This window comes from Muscardinus avellanarius (genome assembly GCF_963383645.1).
Source record: "Muscardinus avellanarius genome assembly, chromosome: 6".
Lineage (NCBI taxonomy): Eukaryota > Metazoa > Chordata > Mammalia > Rodentia > Gliridae > Muscardinus > Muscardinus avellanarius.
In genome coordinates this window covers 57,053,514-57,072,711 of record NC_137791.1, presented here as the reverse complement: position 1 = coordinate 57,072,711, position 19,198 = coordinate 57,053,514, and the positions used below count along the sequence as shown (strand labels likewise).

The window sequence follows — 19,198 nt, the reverse complement described above, 5'->3', positions numbered from 1 at the left end:
GCCCTCCATACACTTCTGAATGCTTCTGCGGCTATTTATATCATTGCACTTTTATAGAAGGCCTATGAGATTTGCCAAAAGCGAAAAAACAAACAGACAAACATCAAACAAACAACAAACACTCAGCTCTGCCATTCCTTCCTCAATTCTATTGTCTTAAGTTATATAAGATTATTCATTAAACATTATTTTTCTGTCTTAAAAAAGAGAGTGATATCTGTCCTACCTTCCTCATTAGGTTATTGCAAGAAAATAAAATATATAAGAGCAGTTTTTGATAACAGCTATGCAATTTAACGCCATCTTTTATTATCATTCTTTTTTCACAGTGTAAGCTAAGGTCTTAAGCTAGTGTCTTTATTACTGTAAATGACTTTTATAAATTAATGTTTGGCAAACATGGAAGAGTGATAATAGTTATGTAGCAGAAATGAAATACATTTAAAATATTTTCAGTGGGTACCTTTTTAACATACTGGGATTTCATTAAAATCTGTCCTAAACACATCATCTATTTACACATATCCAGATGTTGTATGTCACCGTGTTAAACCTAACAAGACAGTCTGCAGTTTTCTATTTGTTAGGTCACACACTCTGTGGCAAAGATGCTAAGTGGCAACAGGATATCGTTCTGTAAGGGGCAATCTTCACATTGGGGGTCCTTATTCAATGTTTAATCAAGGAAAGACAAAAATAAAGCATCTTATTCTAGCTGAAAAGTGTTAGCAGACAAGAATAAAGAGAACGTTTTTCTAGAAGATAAAAACTTGAAGGTTTACTCCAAGTTTGACATTACTCTCCAAACCATTCCTGAAATCCTGCACTCAGAAACTGTGCTCACTGGAGACTTCCTATTCTTCCACCTCCTAGGCTCTGGGGGACCCTGGCTCAACAACAATGTAATGTTTTTGTAATCCCTTAATCTGAACAGATGATAGAGTTAGGCCTCTTTTTTTTTTCCAGCACAATACATCGAAAGATTTTAACTCTTGAAGTTCTTGTTTCCTTTTGTACCTCAAGTAACCCACACATGTGGACACATCTCCTCCATCCTAAAAGCAAGCCAACAGTGAAATTAGCCCTTGCCACCTCTCCCTTCCCTTAGCTCTTAGAATACTCTATCTTCATCTACTCTCCTGCCATTCTCTCTTCATCTGACCAGTGCCTGGATTCACACTCATTACACTACTCAAACCTCACTTCCAAAGGTGGTCAGTGGCCTCCCTAATTGCCGAGTTCAAAGATACTGCTTCTTATTGACCTCTCTCTGGCAATTATCTGTGTGTCCCCCTGAAAGCCCCCTGATGCTGCTCTTCTTGCCACCGGATTATCCGTGCTTTTACAAACAACTCAGTGGATCTTTACTACATACTCCATTTTTATTTTTTGGGGGGAGGTTTATCTTCATTCCATTTTATGAGTGGTTCTTTTACTTTTTTGTGGTACTAGAGATTGAATCTATCTCTGAGTTAGACCTCCAGACATTTAAAATTTTTATTATTTCTTCTTCTTCTTCTTCTTCTTCTTCTTCTTCTTCTTCTTCTTCTTCTTCTTTCCTCCTCTTCCTCCTTCTCCTCCTCCTCCTCCTCCTTTATTTTTATTATTTGGTAATGGGGATTGGACTCAGTAATTTTACCTCTGAGATATACCCTCAGCCTTAATTTTTTCTTATTTTGAAACAGGGTCTCACTGAGTTGCTGAGGGACTCGCTAATTTGCTGAGGCTGACCTTGAACCTACAGTCTTCCTGTATCAGCCTCCAACATACTGGGATTACAGGTGTGTGCCATCATACTGGGCTACATTTTTATTTTGAGGCAGGGTCTTGCTAAGTGGTTGCATACTGCTGGCCTCCAACCTGAGATCCTCCTGTCTCAGCTTCTTAAGAACTGAGATTACAGACATACACTATCATGGCCGGTTATATGGTGGTTCTTAACTTTGTACATCACAATCACTTGAGAAGCTTTTAAGATTCCTCCCAGCTCCCCTCACTCTTTTGTGGACCCTGATTTAACCAATTTGACAGGTGGATCAGGCAGACAGGTTTGAAAACAGGTCTATATGCATTGCTTGGGTGACCTTATTCACTCTCATGGCTGGCAACTCAAAAATCACTAACTTGAGTCACAATTGTTGTTAACTCCATCCATATTTCCAATTACTTTCTAGATAATTTCACCTAGATGCTCCAAAAAATACGAAAGGCATAACAAGTACTGTATCAATCATGGTATCTCTCCACAGTGATCTCTCTATAAACTTAGTCTTCTTAGTCTTCTCCTTCTTAAATAATGTAGTCAGGAATAAACCCTGAACTTGAGTTCAATGTAAAACTTTCTAAAATTTTAATGCTTTCATTATTTTTTAAAATATGTAAGAATATTAACAACACACAACACAAACACATGCATACTTCACTTTCAGAAAGTTGATGATATAATGTAACACTTTTTAAATGGCTTTTCCCAAAAGATATTTTAGTCTGGATAGTATATTGGCTTATAAAAACCAATCTAGTAAGGCCACATGCACAAGCTGTGTCATTTTATTGAATAAAATTTCAAAGATGTTCAGTCAATAAAACTCATTTTTGTTGTAAGGGGGGAAAAAAAAGGGTGAGCCAGGCAGACTTGGCTCTGTATCCAGCCCTCCCATTAATTGAGTTCACAGCCTTACGTGGCTATAATCTCCCAGAATCATAATCTTCACCTGTGCAATGGGAAGGACCATCTCTCCAGGGGTTGTGGATTTAATGAGATATAGAAAGGAAGGCTCCTGGAATTAGAAGATAGTCAATAAATTTAATTGCCTCTTTCTTAGTACTAACTATAACTCAAACAGAGCTTTATCAGCATAAGTGCATTTTAAACATTGATGATTCACTGTCCTCCAGTGTTTCTATTATCTTTAAGTTCATTTTACTTATCAGGAAAAAACATAAACACCTTCAAAATCGCGCCTTTCAACTTAGTGCTGCAAGGATGCACAACAGTTGGTGGTTTAGGATTCCTCATTCAAAAAACATCCCTGGTGAGGTAAGTCCCCCCTTATTTGTAGACCAATTCCTTCTAGCGTATGGAGCAGAAGAGATGTATTTCTAGCCTTTCTTTAGGAGGAGTGGCTCCCAACTTGTGAAGTAGGACTAAGGAGATGTTTGGAAGTCCCTCCAACAGTTAGGTGACTCAGTTCCATTGACACTTTTAGTCTGGCACAGTTACCAAAACACTAACCTGATTTTAAAATGAAGATCCATGATTCTCAATTTGATTATGAGTTTCAGGACTGGAGCATATTGATCTCATATTGTGTGTTCCCAGAACAGGTGCATAAAACTGCCATCTCTACTTGTGTGTGATGTGATTTAAGGAACAACTTTTTATGGCTTCTAGATGCATGGCTTTATAGTTTCACAGTTACTGACATTTTATAAAAGTCATTGGCTAACTTCTATCAGGGAAAAAAGTTTTGTAGCAAAGTGTGGAGATTATTTTTCAATGACTCAGGGTTTCATAACTTCTTTTGTGTGGCTACTCCAACATTCAACGGCTCTTGTATTTCAAAAATTTCTATTACCTCCTCCCCAAACACTCTATTCTTCAGTTTAAATCTACTGTTTGATTTATACTATCAGGAAAGACAGAAATATATTTAACATTCTCAATGGATTATCCACTTTTAGCTCATAATTAAAAATGGGATAAATTATAATCCTCAGTTTATTCTCTATTTCCCATAGTCATTTTCTCACCTTTACTCACTCCCCTCCATCTTTCTAATTAAACATCATGAAAGCCAGGTTACCTAGAACAGATTCTCAAACTTCTATGTTCTTGTATTTAAGAATGTTTAAACTGGGGACCGAAACTTAGCTATGACACGTTTCAAATATCACTTATTTCCATTAATTTTCCATGATTCATTATTAAAAGTTATTTAAAGTATAACTATATTCATATCACTGTTATAAAAAAAGACAAATATTTTGCCAAACTGATAGAATTTTTAAATAATCAATAAACATGGAGTCCTCCTTGGATTTTCATTCCCAATATTCTGGGAAAAAGAAATATATCCTAAGATAATCCACATATTAGGGATTTTCTACGAATGCTTGGCATCAATATTAGCAACTATTACCGGGCATGGTGGCACACGCTTGTAATCCCTGCATTTGGGAGGCTGAGACAGGAGGATCGCGGTTCACAGATAGCTTCAGCTACTTAGTGAGGCCCTATGCAACTCAATGATACCTTGTTTCAAAATAAAGAATAAAAAATTGGGCAGTGGGTGTAGCTCAGAAGTCTAATGCCTCTGGGTTCCAACCCCAGACCCGCAAAAAAAAAAAAAAAAAAAAAAAATATATATATATATATATATATATATATATATTAGCAACTATCACTAAATTTTAAGTACATTAAATATACTCTGTGTTATTTATTTTTTTGTGGTACTAGGTATGGAACCCAGGGCCTTCTACCTCTGGGATATGCTCTCAGACCTATTTTATCATGTTTTATTTGGAAACAGGGTCTCACTAAGTTGCTGAGAGCCTCACTGAGTAGCTGAGGCTGGCTTCAAACCTGCAGGATCCTCCTGTCTCCGCCTCCCAAGGCCGGGGATTACAAGGGTACGCCACCACGCCGGGCTCCAATCTGATTTTATGACTATTTTTGACAAAACAATCAGAACAAGATGTTTGAAACCACAATAAAGGCATCATAAGAACAAACGCTTATGTTGAAACTCCAGATGATAAAAGTACCTAGTTGAGTATTATTAAATGTGAGCAACATGAGCCATGTTTGCTAAGCATACACTTTAAATTTTAAACAAAATAAAAACCTTTATCATAGGATATGCTTTGGCTACCTCCACAAAACTAACATGTTGATTATGAATGTCTTTACTTCACCCTGTTAGTATCAACACAAGATTGCTGGCATTGCTATATTATAGAATAATTCGGCTACCACGACATCTCTCTCTAAAACCTGCCAAATATGGACTGTGCATGCCAACAAAATAACAATGGAAATAAACTCAATTTCCATGAAGCAGAAGGCTCTAAAGTTCAGAAACATGGAAATACATAAAAATTATAACATTATCTGATGATTATTCACATATATTCCACCACCTCCAGTATGATACTACAGGTTGGATTTATGATTTCTTTAGTGTAATCTTTTATATCAATAAAGCTGGATTCTTTTTGAGAGTTTGAAATACTTCAATTTATAAACTTGTTTATTTCTGTACTCAGGGTAAACAAGATGTGTTTTTTTACCGACAGGGCTATATAATTTTGTTGTTTAAAAATGAAGACAAGACCATTAAATTCTTTGTAGCAATATTTCACCTACAGTTCCTTTTGGGTCAGGATTTTGTGAACAAAGAGACGTGTGTAGTCCCCAACCCCTAGTAGCCATTGGTACTTTTTTTCCTTCTGATACCTGAACTGTTGACCCTGTGATTGGTTAAGGAATTTTCTAATCATATATGTCAATAATAAAGAGAAAGCACCTGGCAGTTTTCTATTCTACTCCCTTGTGAAAGACAGATGTGTTGTGTCTAATTATTCACTGATTGGTATCGAGAGAAACATTAACATAATTGGCACATTTGTCCTAATTAACCAAGGGAAACTGCCACATGCCACCCAACATGAAAAGTGAGTCCAGCAACCATTAGCTAGAAGAATCCACACTTATCAGAAAGGATATTTTGTTCATCTGAAACTGGGACACACCGAGTCAAAACAATGGGGTAGAAAAATCACACAAAAGACTTGTGAAGTGTGCGTATACCTCCAAGAATAGAGATTCTGACTAGAGTCATTGTACACAGGTACATTCATCACACAAATGGGAAAAGCAATTATGGGGCAATTATCAAATGCACACTCAGCCAAGCTAAGCTTCTCGAAGGAGCATTAGATAGACTCTGGGAGTCTGCCAAGTTTTACTGGCTGTTCAGAGCAACAAGTTTGAAGATTTTGTGTATTTGTTTGTTTTAACCTTGACTTTTTAGACCAGCACTTCTTAACACTTTGTTGCATTTTAGAACCATCTGGGCAGCTTTTAAATTTCTTAGTAGTCGGGTTGCACAGCATACTTATCAAATCGTAGCTGGAGGGTGGGGCGTTGGCAGCAGGCTTTTGCAGCCATTCCCAGAGGATTCCACTAAGCCATCAAGTGTGAGAACCAGTGCTGCTGTTGGCTGATGCTGATGGTTTGTACAAAGGCAGATTCTCATTAAGTGGTTGAGGTGATGCTTACCTAAGAAGCTTCTGGATCATGTTAATGTAGCGAATCTATGTATCACTATTAGAATAGCAAGACCTTGTCAATTCTAAAATATATCTCTAGGTAATAAGCCTTCTGTAGACTGTCATCAGTAGGGTTTGGCTCCAATTCCTCCTAAAGTTGAAATTCCAGTATTATTTTCTCACTCTGGCAACAGGTGTTTCATTGTCGTCTGTAGGTATTTCAAATAACCAAGAAAGCATTGTGCTATATATTTTCTCTTGGAAATTTTTGGAAAATTGTGGTATGTATTTTCTCTTGCCAAGAACGGAAGGATACTTTGGCTATGCAGCTAGGAGCTTCTCAAATTTGGAATAAAATAAATATGCATTCCCTTCTGTGTTGACCATTATGCAAAAGATTTTGCAACGCTCAGTAGGTTTGTGAAAGTATGGGTAATTTTTTTTACTTTAAAAAATGTTGGTCTTCCAGCAAGTTGGAGTTATCTCTGTAGATGGTTGTAATATATATATATATATATATATATATATATATATATATATATTATGCCCTATATGTATTGGCATATAAAAATGTAAAAAAAGGCAAGTAAAAACTGTAGTGACATTTTGATCAGTTCTTGTAACTTCTGCAAAGGGACAAAATTTCCAAGAAAGGGAATTTGTTTTCCTGCTGGGGAAAGACTCCCTTAATTGCACAACGACATGGCTCATTGCTTTTGAGAGTTGAATGCACATAGGCCATTATGTGGAGGAAAACTTACGTTGAAATCTAAAAACTTCTAAAACCCAAGTTAGACCATGAAGAGATAAAAAAAAATGTAGACAAATGAAGGAACAGCAACAAAATCCAAAAAAAAAAACCAATTAACTAAATGATATTTAAAACCCAAGAATCCAAATTAGAATGATGATCAAAAACAACACCTTCCAAGTGAACAAAACAGCAGGGAAGTATCCATAAAAGACTAAATTTTCCAGAGCAAAAGGACTATAAATTGACATGTCCATTGCCAGTTCTTATTCAGTTTTACTTTTGTCTTGCCTTTTAGTACAGGCAGCTCTCAGCCTTTCTTCTTATTTATCGATGAAAAGTATTCAAGACTGTAGCGAAGACTGACCCATCTTTAGAAGAAGCAGTCTTTCTGCTCTCTATGCCATTTTCCAACCACAAAGGATTTATGATAAGTAGGGTTTATGGGCATCTGAAGGATCATCAAAAGAAATTCCAAAGTAAAAGAGATTATCAAAGGAACAAGATATACTTTTATTTTGAACAAATAAGGGTCCTTAAAATAACAGTCCCTTCTGCTCTGTAATTATGGGCATCAGCCAGGTCTTTGCCTGTTGTTAAAGAGCCACTGAGAGATACTGTGCTTGAAAAAGGCTGAGGCCTACTGACCACTGAGTCTAGGTCATCCGAAAAAGCTTATGATAGAGAGCAGGTCTGCATGGGAAAGTTCAGTTTCTTCTGAAAAACCAAATATCACTTAAAAAAAAAAGATTTTAATTCATTTAAAATCAGATTTAAATGCTGTATTCAGAGTCTTTAATTCCTATGGAAAGCAAAATATATCTTGTATTTCTCTCACTTTATTCCCTCTTCTATTTTTGCCCAGAAACAAGCAACCATCTTTTCTAGCTTGGGAGGCCACATGGCTCTAAATGGTGTCCCTGGTTTCTTTCTTGCACTGCTAAAATCTATTTTCCATGCAGCAGCCAGAATGATCTTTTAAAGACAAAAGTCAGGTCATGGCAACTCCTTACTTACAAATCTGCAATGGCTTTTCACACATTTAGCGATGACTTCAAATCCCTTGTCATTTCTGTCAGTCCCTGCTCTCCTCCTTTCTCTCCTCTGATGAAGGTCTTGCTGTGCCCTTCATTGCTCATTGGGTCTCAGGCAAGGGACCTCTTTTGTAGTCGAAGAGCCACGTCAGCTTCTTCTGAGGGAATTTAGGGGTATTTGTACTGTTCCCACTGCCTGGAGCTTTTTGACCCAGATCTTTTCAAGACTGGCTCCTTCCTGGCATTTAGATCTCAGCTCAACTATTATCTCTTCTGTTAGATTTTCCTTGAACTCTAGAGTGATTCCCACCCCTCAGCAACCATCACCTTTTCTCATATCACCTTGTCTTACTTCCTTTATCCTGTAGTTATCTGAAAATATCTTCCTTTTAAAATGTCCTTGCATGTTGTTTTTATCTTCTGGAGGCTTTGATTTGTATTTCCTGCAAGCACAGGAGTATCTGCCACACAGTGAGTCAACAATAAATATTTCTAGAAAAATGAATTGATGTTAAAAATAAAGCCTGCATTTTGTACTATGGGCATGAAGGTACCATTATGTATAGGTGTAAATCAAGCCCCACATCTATGATGCCAGACTAGGTCTATTTTTTCTTTTTAATTTTGATTTAAAATTGATGTTTAAGTTGTTATTTTTATTATTACAGGTACTGGGGATTGAACCAGGTATGTTCTACCTCAAGACTAAACCACCAATCCCCACCCCTTTTAAAGGTTTTTTTTTTATGTTGAAACAGGGTCTTGATGAGTTCCTGAGGCTGGTCTTGAACTTGTAATCTTGTCTCAGCCTCCATAATACTAGGATCATATGCATGTGCCGACTTCCCATTACTTTTTATGTACATTGTTATGTGAAATCTGTGTATAAAGTACTAGAGTCAGATTGAAGAGAAATGTATGGGATGGTCATAAAAAAGAGGTGATTTGACCAATGCAAAGCTTGAAAAATACTAGCCAGGAAACTAATATTTGTGCAAACCTGCTTTCAAGGCAGATAGACACACAGATGCCATGTGTGTCTCTTCTTATGGAGACACACATAGTAGGAGAAAATTAGGAGAAAATTTCAGCAGATCTGACTGGGTGTAAAAGCAGTATCTACCTTCAAATTAGTATTCAGACTTTTATTTTTATTTTTTTGGTGGTACTGGGGTTCCGGGAAGCCCTTCTACCTCCGGGATACACTCCCACGGGCTACACTCCCAGACCTATTTTTTATATTTCTATTTGGAAACAGGGTCTCTTAAGCCAGCGAGGCTGGCTCCAAACTAGCGCGATCCTCCTGTCTCTGCCTCCCAAGCACGGGGATTACAAGCGTGCGCCACCACGCCCAGCAGTATTCAAACTCTTAAACCTCTTTTTCCTACAAAGAATACAAAGCAGAGCTTGGTAGACAATGCACCTGTGTGGAAATTCATCGCCATGAAGATTCAATTATGAGAGAATTGCAGCGAAACACGAATGGCTCTCATGAAACAAAAGGCTCGGCAGCCATATTAATAATCAGTTAGAATGAGAGCCACCTGATGCAGGGCATTTGCTAGTACCTCCAGCTGCCTGTAGCTTTTCGCCTTGACAAGCATCAGCTTAAAAAAAAAAAAAAATCTGTGCCCTGCTTATCAGGATGCAACTCAGCAAAATATTCGTTTGCACTTCACTACCTATTTTCCCACATGCTAATTAGGGATGCAAATGTTGATAAATAAGAAGACTGTTTTTAAGTACAACTGGGTCAATAAGTTGAACATTGTGCCCTGTTCCTCCAATTAAACTCCTATGAGAAATAGCTCAATTATAATTAGGGAAGCAATTATCCCCTTGTTAAAGGTGAAACAAATCACAGGTTTTAGTGAAAAATTCAGTTGTGCTCCTTCTACCATGCCAACTAATCTTGTATCCATTGATGTTTTGATCCCATGGCGCTCCAAAAGGGATAATCTGATGAAATAAAGCATCTCAGAGTATATTTCTGGCTCACCATGTGATAGTAATATTTTCTAGGCATAAACTGAAATGAGCAAAGAGGGATTAATTTCATAGAGTGCTGCTATTATGCCACTGGAGCAACCTGGCGCCTGCTTCATGGGTGTATTAATTTTCTTGCTTCTTTGGGGAGATGGGAAGGAGGTTTATCTGTTGAAGGGGAGGCAAATGCCTCATCAGAAGTGGAAGAAAAGAATTATATTTTGGGCCTGATTCTAGCAATAGTGTTATGAAAATACTGAGTAATATCTTTTGAGAGTATTTCTGGAAATAGTTTTTCTTTCTTTCATCTAGTCTACTTTAAACTTTTAACATGAGTGGATGTGGTGGTACATGCCTGTAAAACCCAGTATTTGGGAAGCTGAGATAGGAGAATTGCCAGTTCCAGAATAGACTCAGCATCTTAGCAAGACCTTATTTAAAAAAAAAATACAAAGAGCTGGTAGTGTAGCCTAGATGTAGAATGCCCCCAGGTTCAATCTCCATCACCAAAAATAAATCAATAGAAATTTAATATTATTATTATTAGTCTCTCCTATAATTTTTGAACCTTCCCAGTGGCCTTTTATTTCTGGCCCTACTGGATTGGGACACCGGTCTTCGGGTTCAGACCTATGAGTTCTCTCATCCCTACACTGAGTTCTCTCTATAAAATTTTGTCTTCAGAAGAGAAAAATATCCCTTCTCTAGAAAATTCTATTCCCTGAAGCACAACTTCTCTATCAGATCTAAGAGGACCTCTTTCTTTCAATTGGTTCAAACCTACTAAGAACCAATTCTTTCAGTTGGTTCAATTGGTTCAACCCTACTATGAGATCAATAATCTGCTTGCATTAAAGATAAAACATGAACAAAATATCTTTTGCTTTTTGCTTCTCGTCACAATGTAGTCAGACAGTCAGAAGAATAAACATAAATTTTAATGCAAGTAGTTGTCAGAGATGTATAAAATTGTGGTGTATAGGGGCAGTCATTTATCTAGTCACACTGACTCATCCATACCAGGTGTTAAATACTGAAATAGTTCTGAATGCATTGATAAACAATTGAGTGATTCTTACCCCATTCCCTGGCTGGCTCCCTGGAATTCCTGGGCCACCATGTGAATAAGAAGCTAAAGAAATTATATATGATAGACTACAATGCTCTCACAACTGTTTCTATGCTAAGGGCACTGTATAGTTATTAAAATTTTTGATAACATCTGTAGATACAAAGAAAGTATGTAAGTATGTAGGGAGACCAGAGAAGGAAATAGCTAAGCCTAGATCTCTGAACCCTGTGATTCATCTCAAGGGTTTCTATGACAGTCTTTGTTTTTTGTTTTTTTTTTTTTAGCCAATGAGTACAGAGGGGAGCTGCTAGTTAAAATAGTCACATTCTGGAAAGATGGAGAATTAGAAAGCCTAGGTTGGCTTCTTCCTCCTCTGAGTGTTTCTTTGTTATTTTCTTTTTTTGCACTTTGAAAAGAAGATCTAGCAGCAGTAAAGTCTGTCAAAATTTCCTTTTTTGGGAGAAATTGTAAGGCCTTGTCCACTTGGGACCATGAAAAGGAAATGAACAAAAGTAACTGTGGTGATCCAAGTAAGATTATTGGCTCTTCATGACTTGATGTAAATATTTAAATTAACAAGTCATTTGATATCATTGTTGAAAGGGCATTTCTTTGTTTTAAAACTTACAATGTTACCTTCCTCTGTAGGACATAAGAACTCCAACCAAAGCAAATGGGTTAAAGTATACAGGAGGACATCTTGGTGATCTTTCATAGAACAGAAGTTTCCCCTCCTCATAGTCCTCAGTGCTGCAATATAGGGCAATATGCTAAATGACTATTTTGAATTCATGAGGCTGAGTTCAGTCTTTGGTAAATTAAAGCATGATAATAAAATAATATTACTAATGATGTTTGATGTTTCTTGATCACTTTAGACATGTCCTGAGTTATTTGCTTGCATTATCTCACTTAAAAATCATAACCACATTGTGAATAGATTTTATTATCTTCATTTTAAAATTGAGAAAACTTGGGAACAAAAAATTTATGTGTTTTGCCATAAGTCAAAGAGTCTGAGCTAGGAGAATCACAGGTTCACAGCCAGCATCAGCTACTTAGTGAGGCCTTCTGCAACTTAGTGAGACCCTGTTTCAAAATAAATAATAAAAATATGGCTGGTGTTGTAGCTCAGAGGTAGAATGTCCCTGAGTTCAATCTTCAGTACCATAAAAAAGAGTTAAAGTGATAATGCTTTGATTCAAATCTGGAGCTTAATTAGATTAACAGTATACAGAGGAGACGAGTAAAGAATGCCAAAGTGGAAATATTAAAAGTTATTTCCTCTGTGATGTCTTTGCCACTATTTGTACCATTGTGATGTGGTGCTATCATAACTAAAGTTAGAGTTCTTGAAAAACTTACTAATTTGATAGAATGGAAAAATATTCCTGCTCCCTGATATTCTGCTAAGAAAGCACTTTACTACTTTTTCAATGGAGACTGACATATGTTTATAAAACAAATATCAACTGGATCGATCAACCATCTGTTCATTGAACATTTACTATCTGAGTCTCAGAATCATTTGCCTTGCATACCACTAAAGCACGTATCAAGTCTGGTCTGATCTCTTAAGGACTGATCTAATGACTATAAAACACACAAGTTCCACTTGCTGTTTTCTTTTTGAGATCAATATTTCACTTATGCGTTAAATTTCTTAAACAAATAAATTAAAATTAAATAATGAATGCATTACCCTTAACTCCCCAAGTTACCTTTCATCCATTTCTTTTTTAATTTATCTGCTCCTCTAGAGCAAATGGCAGTTGTAATGTGTCATGTTAAGGTATTCATTAGCTTTCTGATCTTGGTGATGTTAATAGTGTTGAAAAGAATCTACACAGGAGTTTATTAGCCTGCTCTTGAGCGTGTGTTTTTGATCTCTCTTCTGACTTCAAAAATGAAAAAGTAATATGCATTAAATATAGTTCTTTGAATGTCAAATGGGTATATGATTTTTTGAGCTTGCCAAGTGTTAATTGGTCTCTTCCCCAGTGATGATACAAATAAAATTCACAGCCAATTAGTTTGCAGTCATGAATCTTTGCTCTCTGACAAAGTGAACTACTTTGTTGAGGAGACTGAAAAAAAAAAAAAGGAAGAATACCAGAATCTCTTCACTGAAAGTCTTTGCAGAAATCAGTTGCCTTTAAGAAATCTTGAGTGAAAATGAGCCTGTGGGTACCCATATTACTCATGATGGTTTGGTCTTCAAGGTGGCTTAATGGAGGGGGCTGAAAAATCTAAAATCAGAATTTTAGAACTACAATTAAGGAGACAGATGCACTATTGTAATAACTGAGATAAAATACTGAATAAAGAAGAGTTCTCTTCTTTTTTTGTCACAATAAATCATATGGTATCTTGGTGCTGGAAGATGAGGATATAGTGTTGGATGAAATAACTACAATCATGCAGTCTCTGATACAGTGCTAGAAAGTGCCACGGGATGCCAATTACAAGGCAAAAATAGCTCTCTTCTTTCAAAGTAAAAAAAGAAATTTCATTAAAATTTCCTTTGAGTTTTTTTTTGCATTGACTCAGAGATATGAATGGCTGTAACAGAAAAATAGAGTCATTTTGTAAGAGCCCTGCCTAAATTTTCAATTAATTTATTATTAATATTAGCTTGGAAAAAGCCACTGGCTTTGATTTTGATTTTGTTCTTGTAGAACCAGCTGAGCTGATTACCCACTTTGCTTCAACCTCCAAAAGACTAAAAGCCAATGAGAAATCAAATGGTAAGTGTATCGTTAATTGCATATTACTTTTTGAACAATGTTATAAATCTTGATCATATTATTTTTGAGTTTCCTTGATAGACAAATTTCAAGTTTTGATTTTATTAAAAATCAGGTAATTCATATTCATTGGACATATGGATAGGTCCCAATGGCAATGAATGACATATGCCTCTTTCCACATATGAAATACAGAATAAAAATTCCAAATGACTTATGTAGTTAGGATCACAAAGAAACTGGCAGCTGTGTCGCTTGTCAAGTCAAAGTGTGCATGGGTCTATAGGAATCTGGATGAGCTAGGGCTATCATGTGGGATGAATATGAGGATTTTTTCTAATAATAATACAGAGGGTCCATTGTGTTTTAGAGTCTGGGATTATTTGTTAACGAATGGAAGTCACAGTATTAGATTTATCCAACAGAATGCTCTAAGATGATGGTCAGTGTCTTCCAGGGAGCATCCAGTCTCTGTTGGATCATTCAGGGCTACTCCCCAGAGACAGCCACTTTCAAAGGAATTGTATTTTTTTGGTGTCCTTGAAAAGTCATGGTATGAATTTCATTTGCAATACCTCATTAGCAATCAACAGGCTTTGTCTTAGCAGAAACAAATATGAAAAGTTTAATGGAAAGCTTACAGGATGAAACTAATCGGCACTAATATTACTCAAACATGTTCAAGGCATGTGAATATGGCTTTTAGATATGTCCATGGTTACATCATAAAACAAGAAATAAACATGTAGGGCACACAGGCTTACATAGACTCAGATACACACAGATCTTTACACTAACTTCTTTTGCATATATTCAAGAATAATAATAAAATTGCTGACACATTTAATCATACCATCTCTCTCTATATGTGCCAGATAAAGCGGTATCTATTTCTGACTTCTTGAATGAGAATAACAAAATTTAAACCAAGCTGCCTGTCCAGTGGGGCATTCTAATTGACTCCCAAGTCATTAATCAGTTCCCAATCAATCTATTTTGCCAGCAGCAGGCAGTTAGGACTCCATTACCAACCATTCATCATGCCATGCCCTATTTCACTGCACCATTAGCCATGGATTAGGCCTTTGTTAGAATAACTAAGTGCCAATTGCTAAATGCAAAGCATTTGCGTTACCTCGGCCACTGGGATCCCTTCAGGTGGCCGACACTGGAGTAAGACTTCCTGTTCCAGGGATACCTCCTTTCCCAGGGGTTCCTGCTCAAATGTCTTCCGTAGATCTAGAAGTTAAAGTGATAAAAATACATGTCAAATCTAAATAACATTTAACCATTCATAAGAAATGCAAAAAGTATTTCCTAGTTTGGTATTTTATGTATTTGTATTTTGTAACCACATGTGCTCAGTACTACTATAATCTGTGTGCTCTATGTGGCAGAAATTGTGGAATTCAAAGACTATGAACTACATCTACTTTAAGCTTTAGTAGAAGCCTTTGGAAATACTCATTTTGACAACTAGTGAAATTCATTAATTGTACTTCTTTTATATTTAGTAATCAACCATGATGATCACATTTTTTATCAGAAGAATCTCATTCTCATGGTTCTTATGTACACAGAATCCCTTACGTACATAAATATTTTCTCTTTTTCCCAAAAGATATTCTTAAAGTTTTAGTAATTTTGGAATCTTTTGGTGGGTAAGTCAAAAGCAAGCTTCTGTTGTCAAGACTGCTGGATTACTCAAATAATGAAGATAATTTCTTGAAAAGTCTCAAACTCAAGGGCGGATAGAGAGCAACTACTAAGAAGATGGACAAATACTTCCTCTTCTAATTGTGAGGCCATTATTTAATTAGAAGATAAAATGGTCATTTATGCTAAAATACATCAAGAACCTAATTATGTGTTTATATAGTTACAATCATTAGAACAATATGCAGCAGATTTTCAGAAACTGTTACAAACGCAAAAATGTTAAAAACCAGATTGCTATTTTAAATGCATCAGTGGTACATAGTTCAGGAGATACATAGGTTTAATTAAACCATCGCTGATTATCATATGATTATTTTGTTTTAATGTTTTGGTTTTAAACTTTAAAATAAATTGTGTCTAATTTCTAAAATAAAACAAATTATTCAGTCACAGACTTCCAAAGCAAGATTAAAAGCCCACACAAAATTTTATTTTGCAAATGTACTCTTCTGTTCAAATTATTAAAATTTTATCTGTTGGATTTAAAGAAATCCATGCTGCTGATAAAGATATACAGTTATAAAAATACCATTATATCTAAGACTCTACAGGTATGCCCCTAATATCCCTTCTAGAAAGCACCACCTAGAAAAATATGCCAAGGAAAAAATCCATTGTAACACAGTTGCCATTTTGTTGAGTTCCTTGGCAGAAATAGTCTTCAAGATTATAGTAGTTATAAAAAAAATTGGATTTCTGTTGGTCTGATGTAGGACAAAAGACACACGTGACAGAATTTTTGTCTGAAAGGCACTTCTTATTTGAGTATCAAGAAATTGAGGCCAGATGTGGTGGTACACACCTGTAACCTCAGTACTTGGAAGAGTAAGACAGGAGGATCTTAGGTTCACGACCAGCATCAGCAGTTTAGGGAGACCCTCAACAACTTAGTGAGATCCTTTATCTAAGAAAAAGAAAAAAGGGTCGGGATATACATCAGAAGTAGAATGCCAGCCGGGCGTGGTGGCGCATGCTTGTAATCCCAGCATTCGGGAGGCTGAGACCTGGAGGATCGCGGTTCGCGGACAGCCTCAGCTACTTAGTGAGGCCCTCCTCAACTCAGTGAGACCCGGTTTCAAAATAAAGAATAAAAAATAGGGCAGGGGTGTAGCTTGGAGGTCAAATGCCCCTGGGTTCCATCCCCAGACCCGCAAAAAAAAAAAAAAAAAAAAAAAAAGTAGAATGCCCTTGGGTTCAATCCCCAGTACAATGAAAGAGAGAGAGAGAGAGAGAGAGAGAGAGAGAGAGAGAGAGAGAGAGAGACTGAGTAAGTATATTGTAGGAACTGATATTTTGAATCCGCAGAGTTCCTATAACTTGAATTTTATCTGAACTGAGCCCTTAATTTTACATGTGATGAATGTGTTTACCAAATTACATAAGCCTTGAGGCGAAATGTTTCATGCTGACCCTTGATATTTATACATTCTGGCATCCACACAGTCTCAAATATCTTTTTGTTTAATCTGTTCCTTTCCAACAAACACATTAAAAACATTCTTTACTGACGTAGTAGTTTTTGTTTGTTTTTTATCCCTATTGAGATACAAATTTTAGCAAAATACCAAATACCAATAAAAAGGCCAGCAATGGATAACTTTTATGGGATAAAATTCTATTGACAAGGAATGTCTTGTTTACATAAAAAAGACTCTGAAGAACTCCCATCTGATGTTAAAGTAAAGACAGCAACTAGAATTAGTTCTCAAATTAAATAACATACCTACTTACTCTCAAATAATTCAAGAGGTCACACAGTGAGACTAAGAGGGAGAAAAAGTGAGGCACGCACATATCCACATAGTCAAAACAATTCCATGTAATGTTTATTGAGTATCTTCTTATAGGAGACATCTTATTAGTGACTTAGGATGAAGATATTTGAGATATGGAACCAGAGCTAAAGAGGTAAGCTAAGATCTGGGTATGAAAATTCTTTTTGCCATGATAATCCTTTTACTCATAAGCAATGGAAGGAGATCAGAAGTCACATTCACTACAGTGACAGATAAAATGAGGTGGTAGTGAGGAGAAAAAATACAGGGTCCACTGAGGAGGAGATGATGAAGGAATAAATTCTGATAAAAGTGGAAAGGAAAAGAAAGGAACAGATTCTAAAACAAACCACATCATACTTTCAGAAAGATCTAGGTACTTGGAGAATTCTAGGAGGCAAGGGTATTGCTATATTTTCAGCCACTACATTCTTAAGTCAGTACCAACACTAAATAAAATAGAATGTGGTCAGGAAAGTGAGGAAAAATATAACTTTATTTTAGTACATTTTCAATGTTTCAGTCAGCATTCTCTCTGCTGTAATCCTTGGCACCTGACCACCACAAGTTAGAGGAAGGAGATTTATTTGCTCACATTTCTGGACATGTTAGGGGTTTCAGTCTGTGTGAGACTAAGTTATATTGGCGGAGGTTAGAGCATAGCAATAGAAGGTAAGAGGTAGGAAGAGAGAAAGTGTTAAGGGCTCTGTTCTCACATCATGGTATCCAGAAGCATGAGAGAACAAGCAAGGAGAGTCAAGGATACAAGCACAGTCTCTAAGGCCATAACCCCAGAGACCCGCCTTCTTCAGCCACACATCATTAACTAAGTTACCATCCAATAAATCTATTACAATAGATTTATCCTTTGATGAGATTTCAACCCTCATAATTTAATTATATCAACTATGAACATCAATACATGGGTTTTTTCAAGGGACATTCTATATCCCAAACCCTAACATTCAGTTTAGTATATCTGTAAAATATTCAAATGGAAAAGTTGAGTAGGTGGATCATGGTTTATAAACCCCCACATTATTAATTTTATAGAATCAGTAATTTCATTGGTTGTTAAGTCATCCTCTCCATCTGGGATGTTCAGCAGCATTCCTGGTCCCCACCAAACTAGACACTAGTAGTACTCCTCCCAGTCAAGATGAATGAAATGCTTGCAGACAATGCCAAATGTTTCCTAGAGGTAGAAAAATCTCTCCCTCCCTCCACTGAGGAACACTGATCTGGTCTAGAGTTTGGAAAAGGAGTTCTGGTAGGACTTTTTGTGTTTCTTGTCTAGATAACGCCTGAATCCCTGGAAATGGATGACATCAGCAGGTATGATGACAAGAGGACACTGACATTTAAGAAGAAAGGCTGCCAGCAAGTGGCAGAATAGACATAGAGGGAGGAGAAAAACCCAAAGAGATAAGGACCAGAGGAGGTAAAAGGAATGGAAAGTTTTATTTATTTATTTATTTATTTTTCTTTTAACAATTTTTTTATTGAACATAAATAGTATACATTTAAACTATATTTGGTGCCCTCCCCCCCACCCCCATTTTCCCTTCCCCCCTCCCACCAATGGTTGTCCAGGTTAACCATGTCATATTCATAATTTTACACATATTCAGATGTAGACCCTCATTAATCAAGATCAGCCTTCCTCCTCTCCTATCTTTCCATTCAAACTTTGCTGATATTTCCCCTCCATTATCTGGAGTCCCACTGGTATCCTCTGTGTTTCCTAGTTTGGCCATATTAGAGGAAACATATGTACCTTCTCCTTCTGTGCTTGGCTGATCTCACTTAACATAATGTTCTCCAGGGCTTTCCATCTT

The 19,198-nt window shown here is 36.6% G+C and overlaps 1 protein-coding gene across 2 annotated transcripts in view; it reads right to left on the bottom strand.

Moving 5' to 3' along the window:
• Nucleotides 1-19,198, bottom strand: part of UNC5C (unc-5 netrin receptor C) — a gene marked incomplete at both ends in the record, with an annotated part of 397,912 nt that overhangs the window by 90,237 nt on the left and 288,477 nt on the right. For both annotated transcript variants that reach the window (XM_080697547.1, XM_080697548.1), the window contains one exon: nucleotides 15,002-15,105. In XM_080697547.1, coding sequence (XP_080553673.1) covers nucleotides 15,002-15,105 — 104 coding nt within the window. The remainder of the gene's footprint in view (nucleotides 1-15,001; nucleotides 15,106-19,198) is intronic.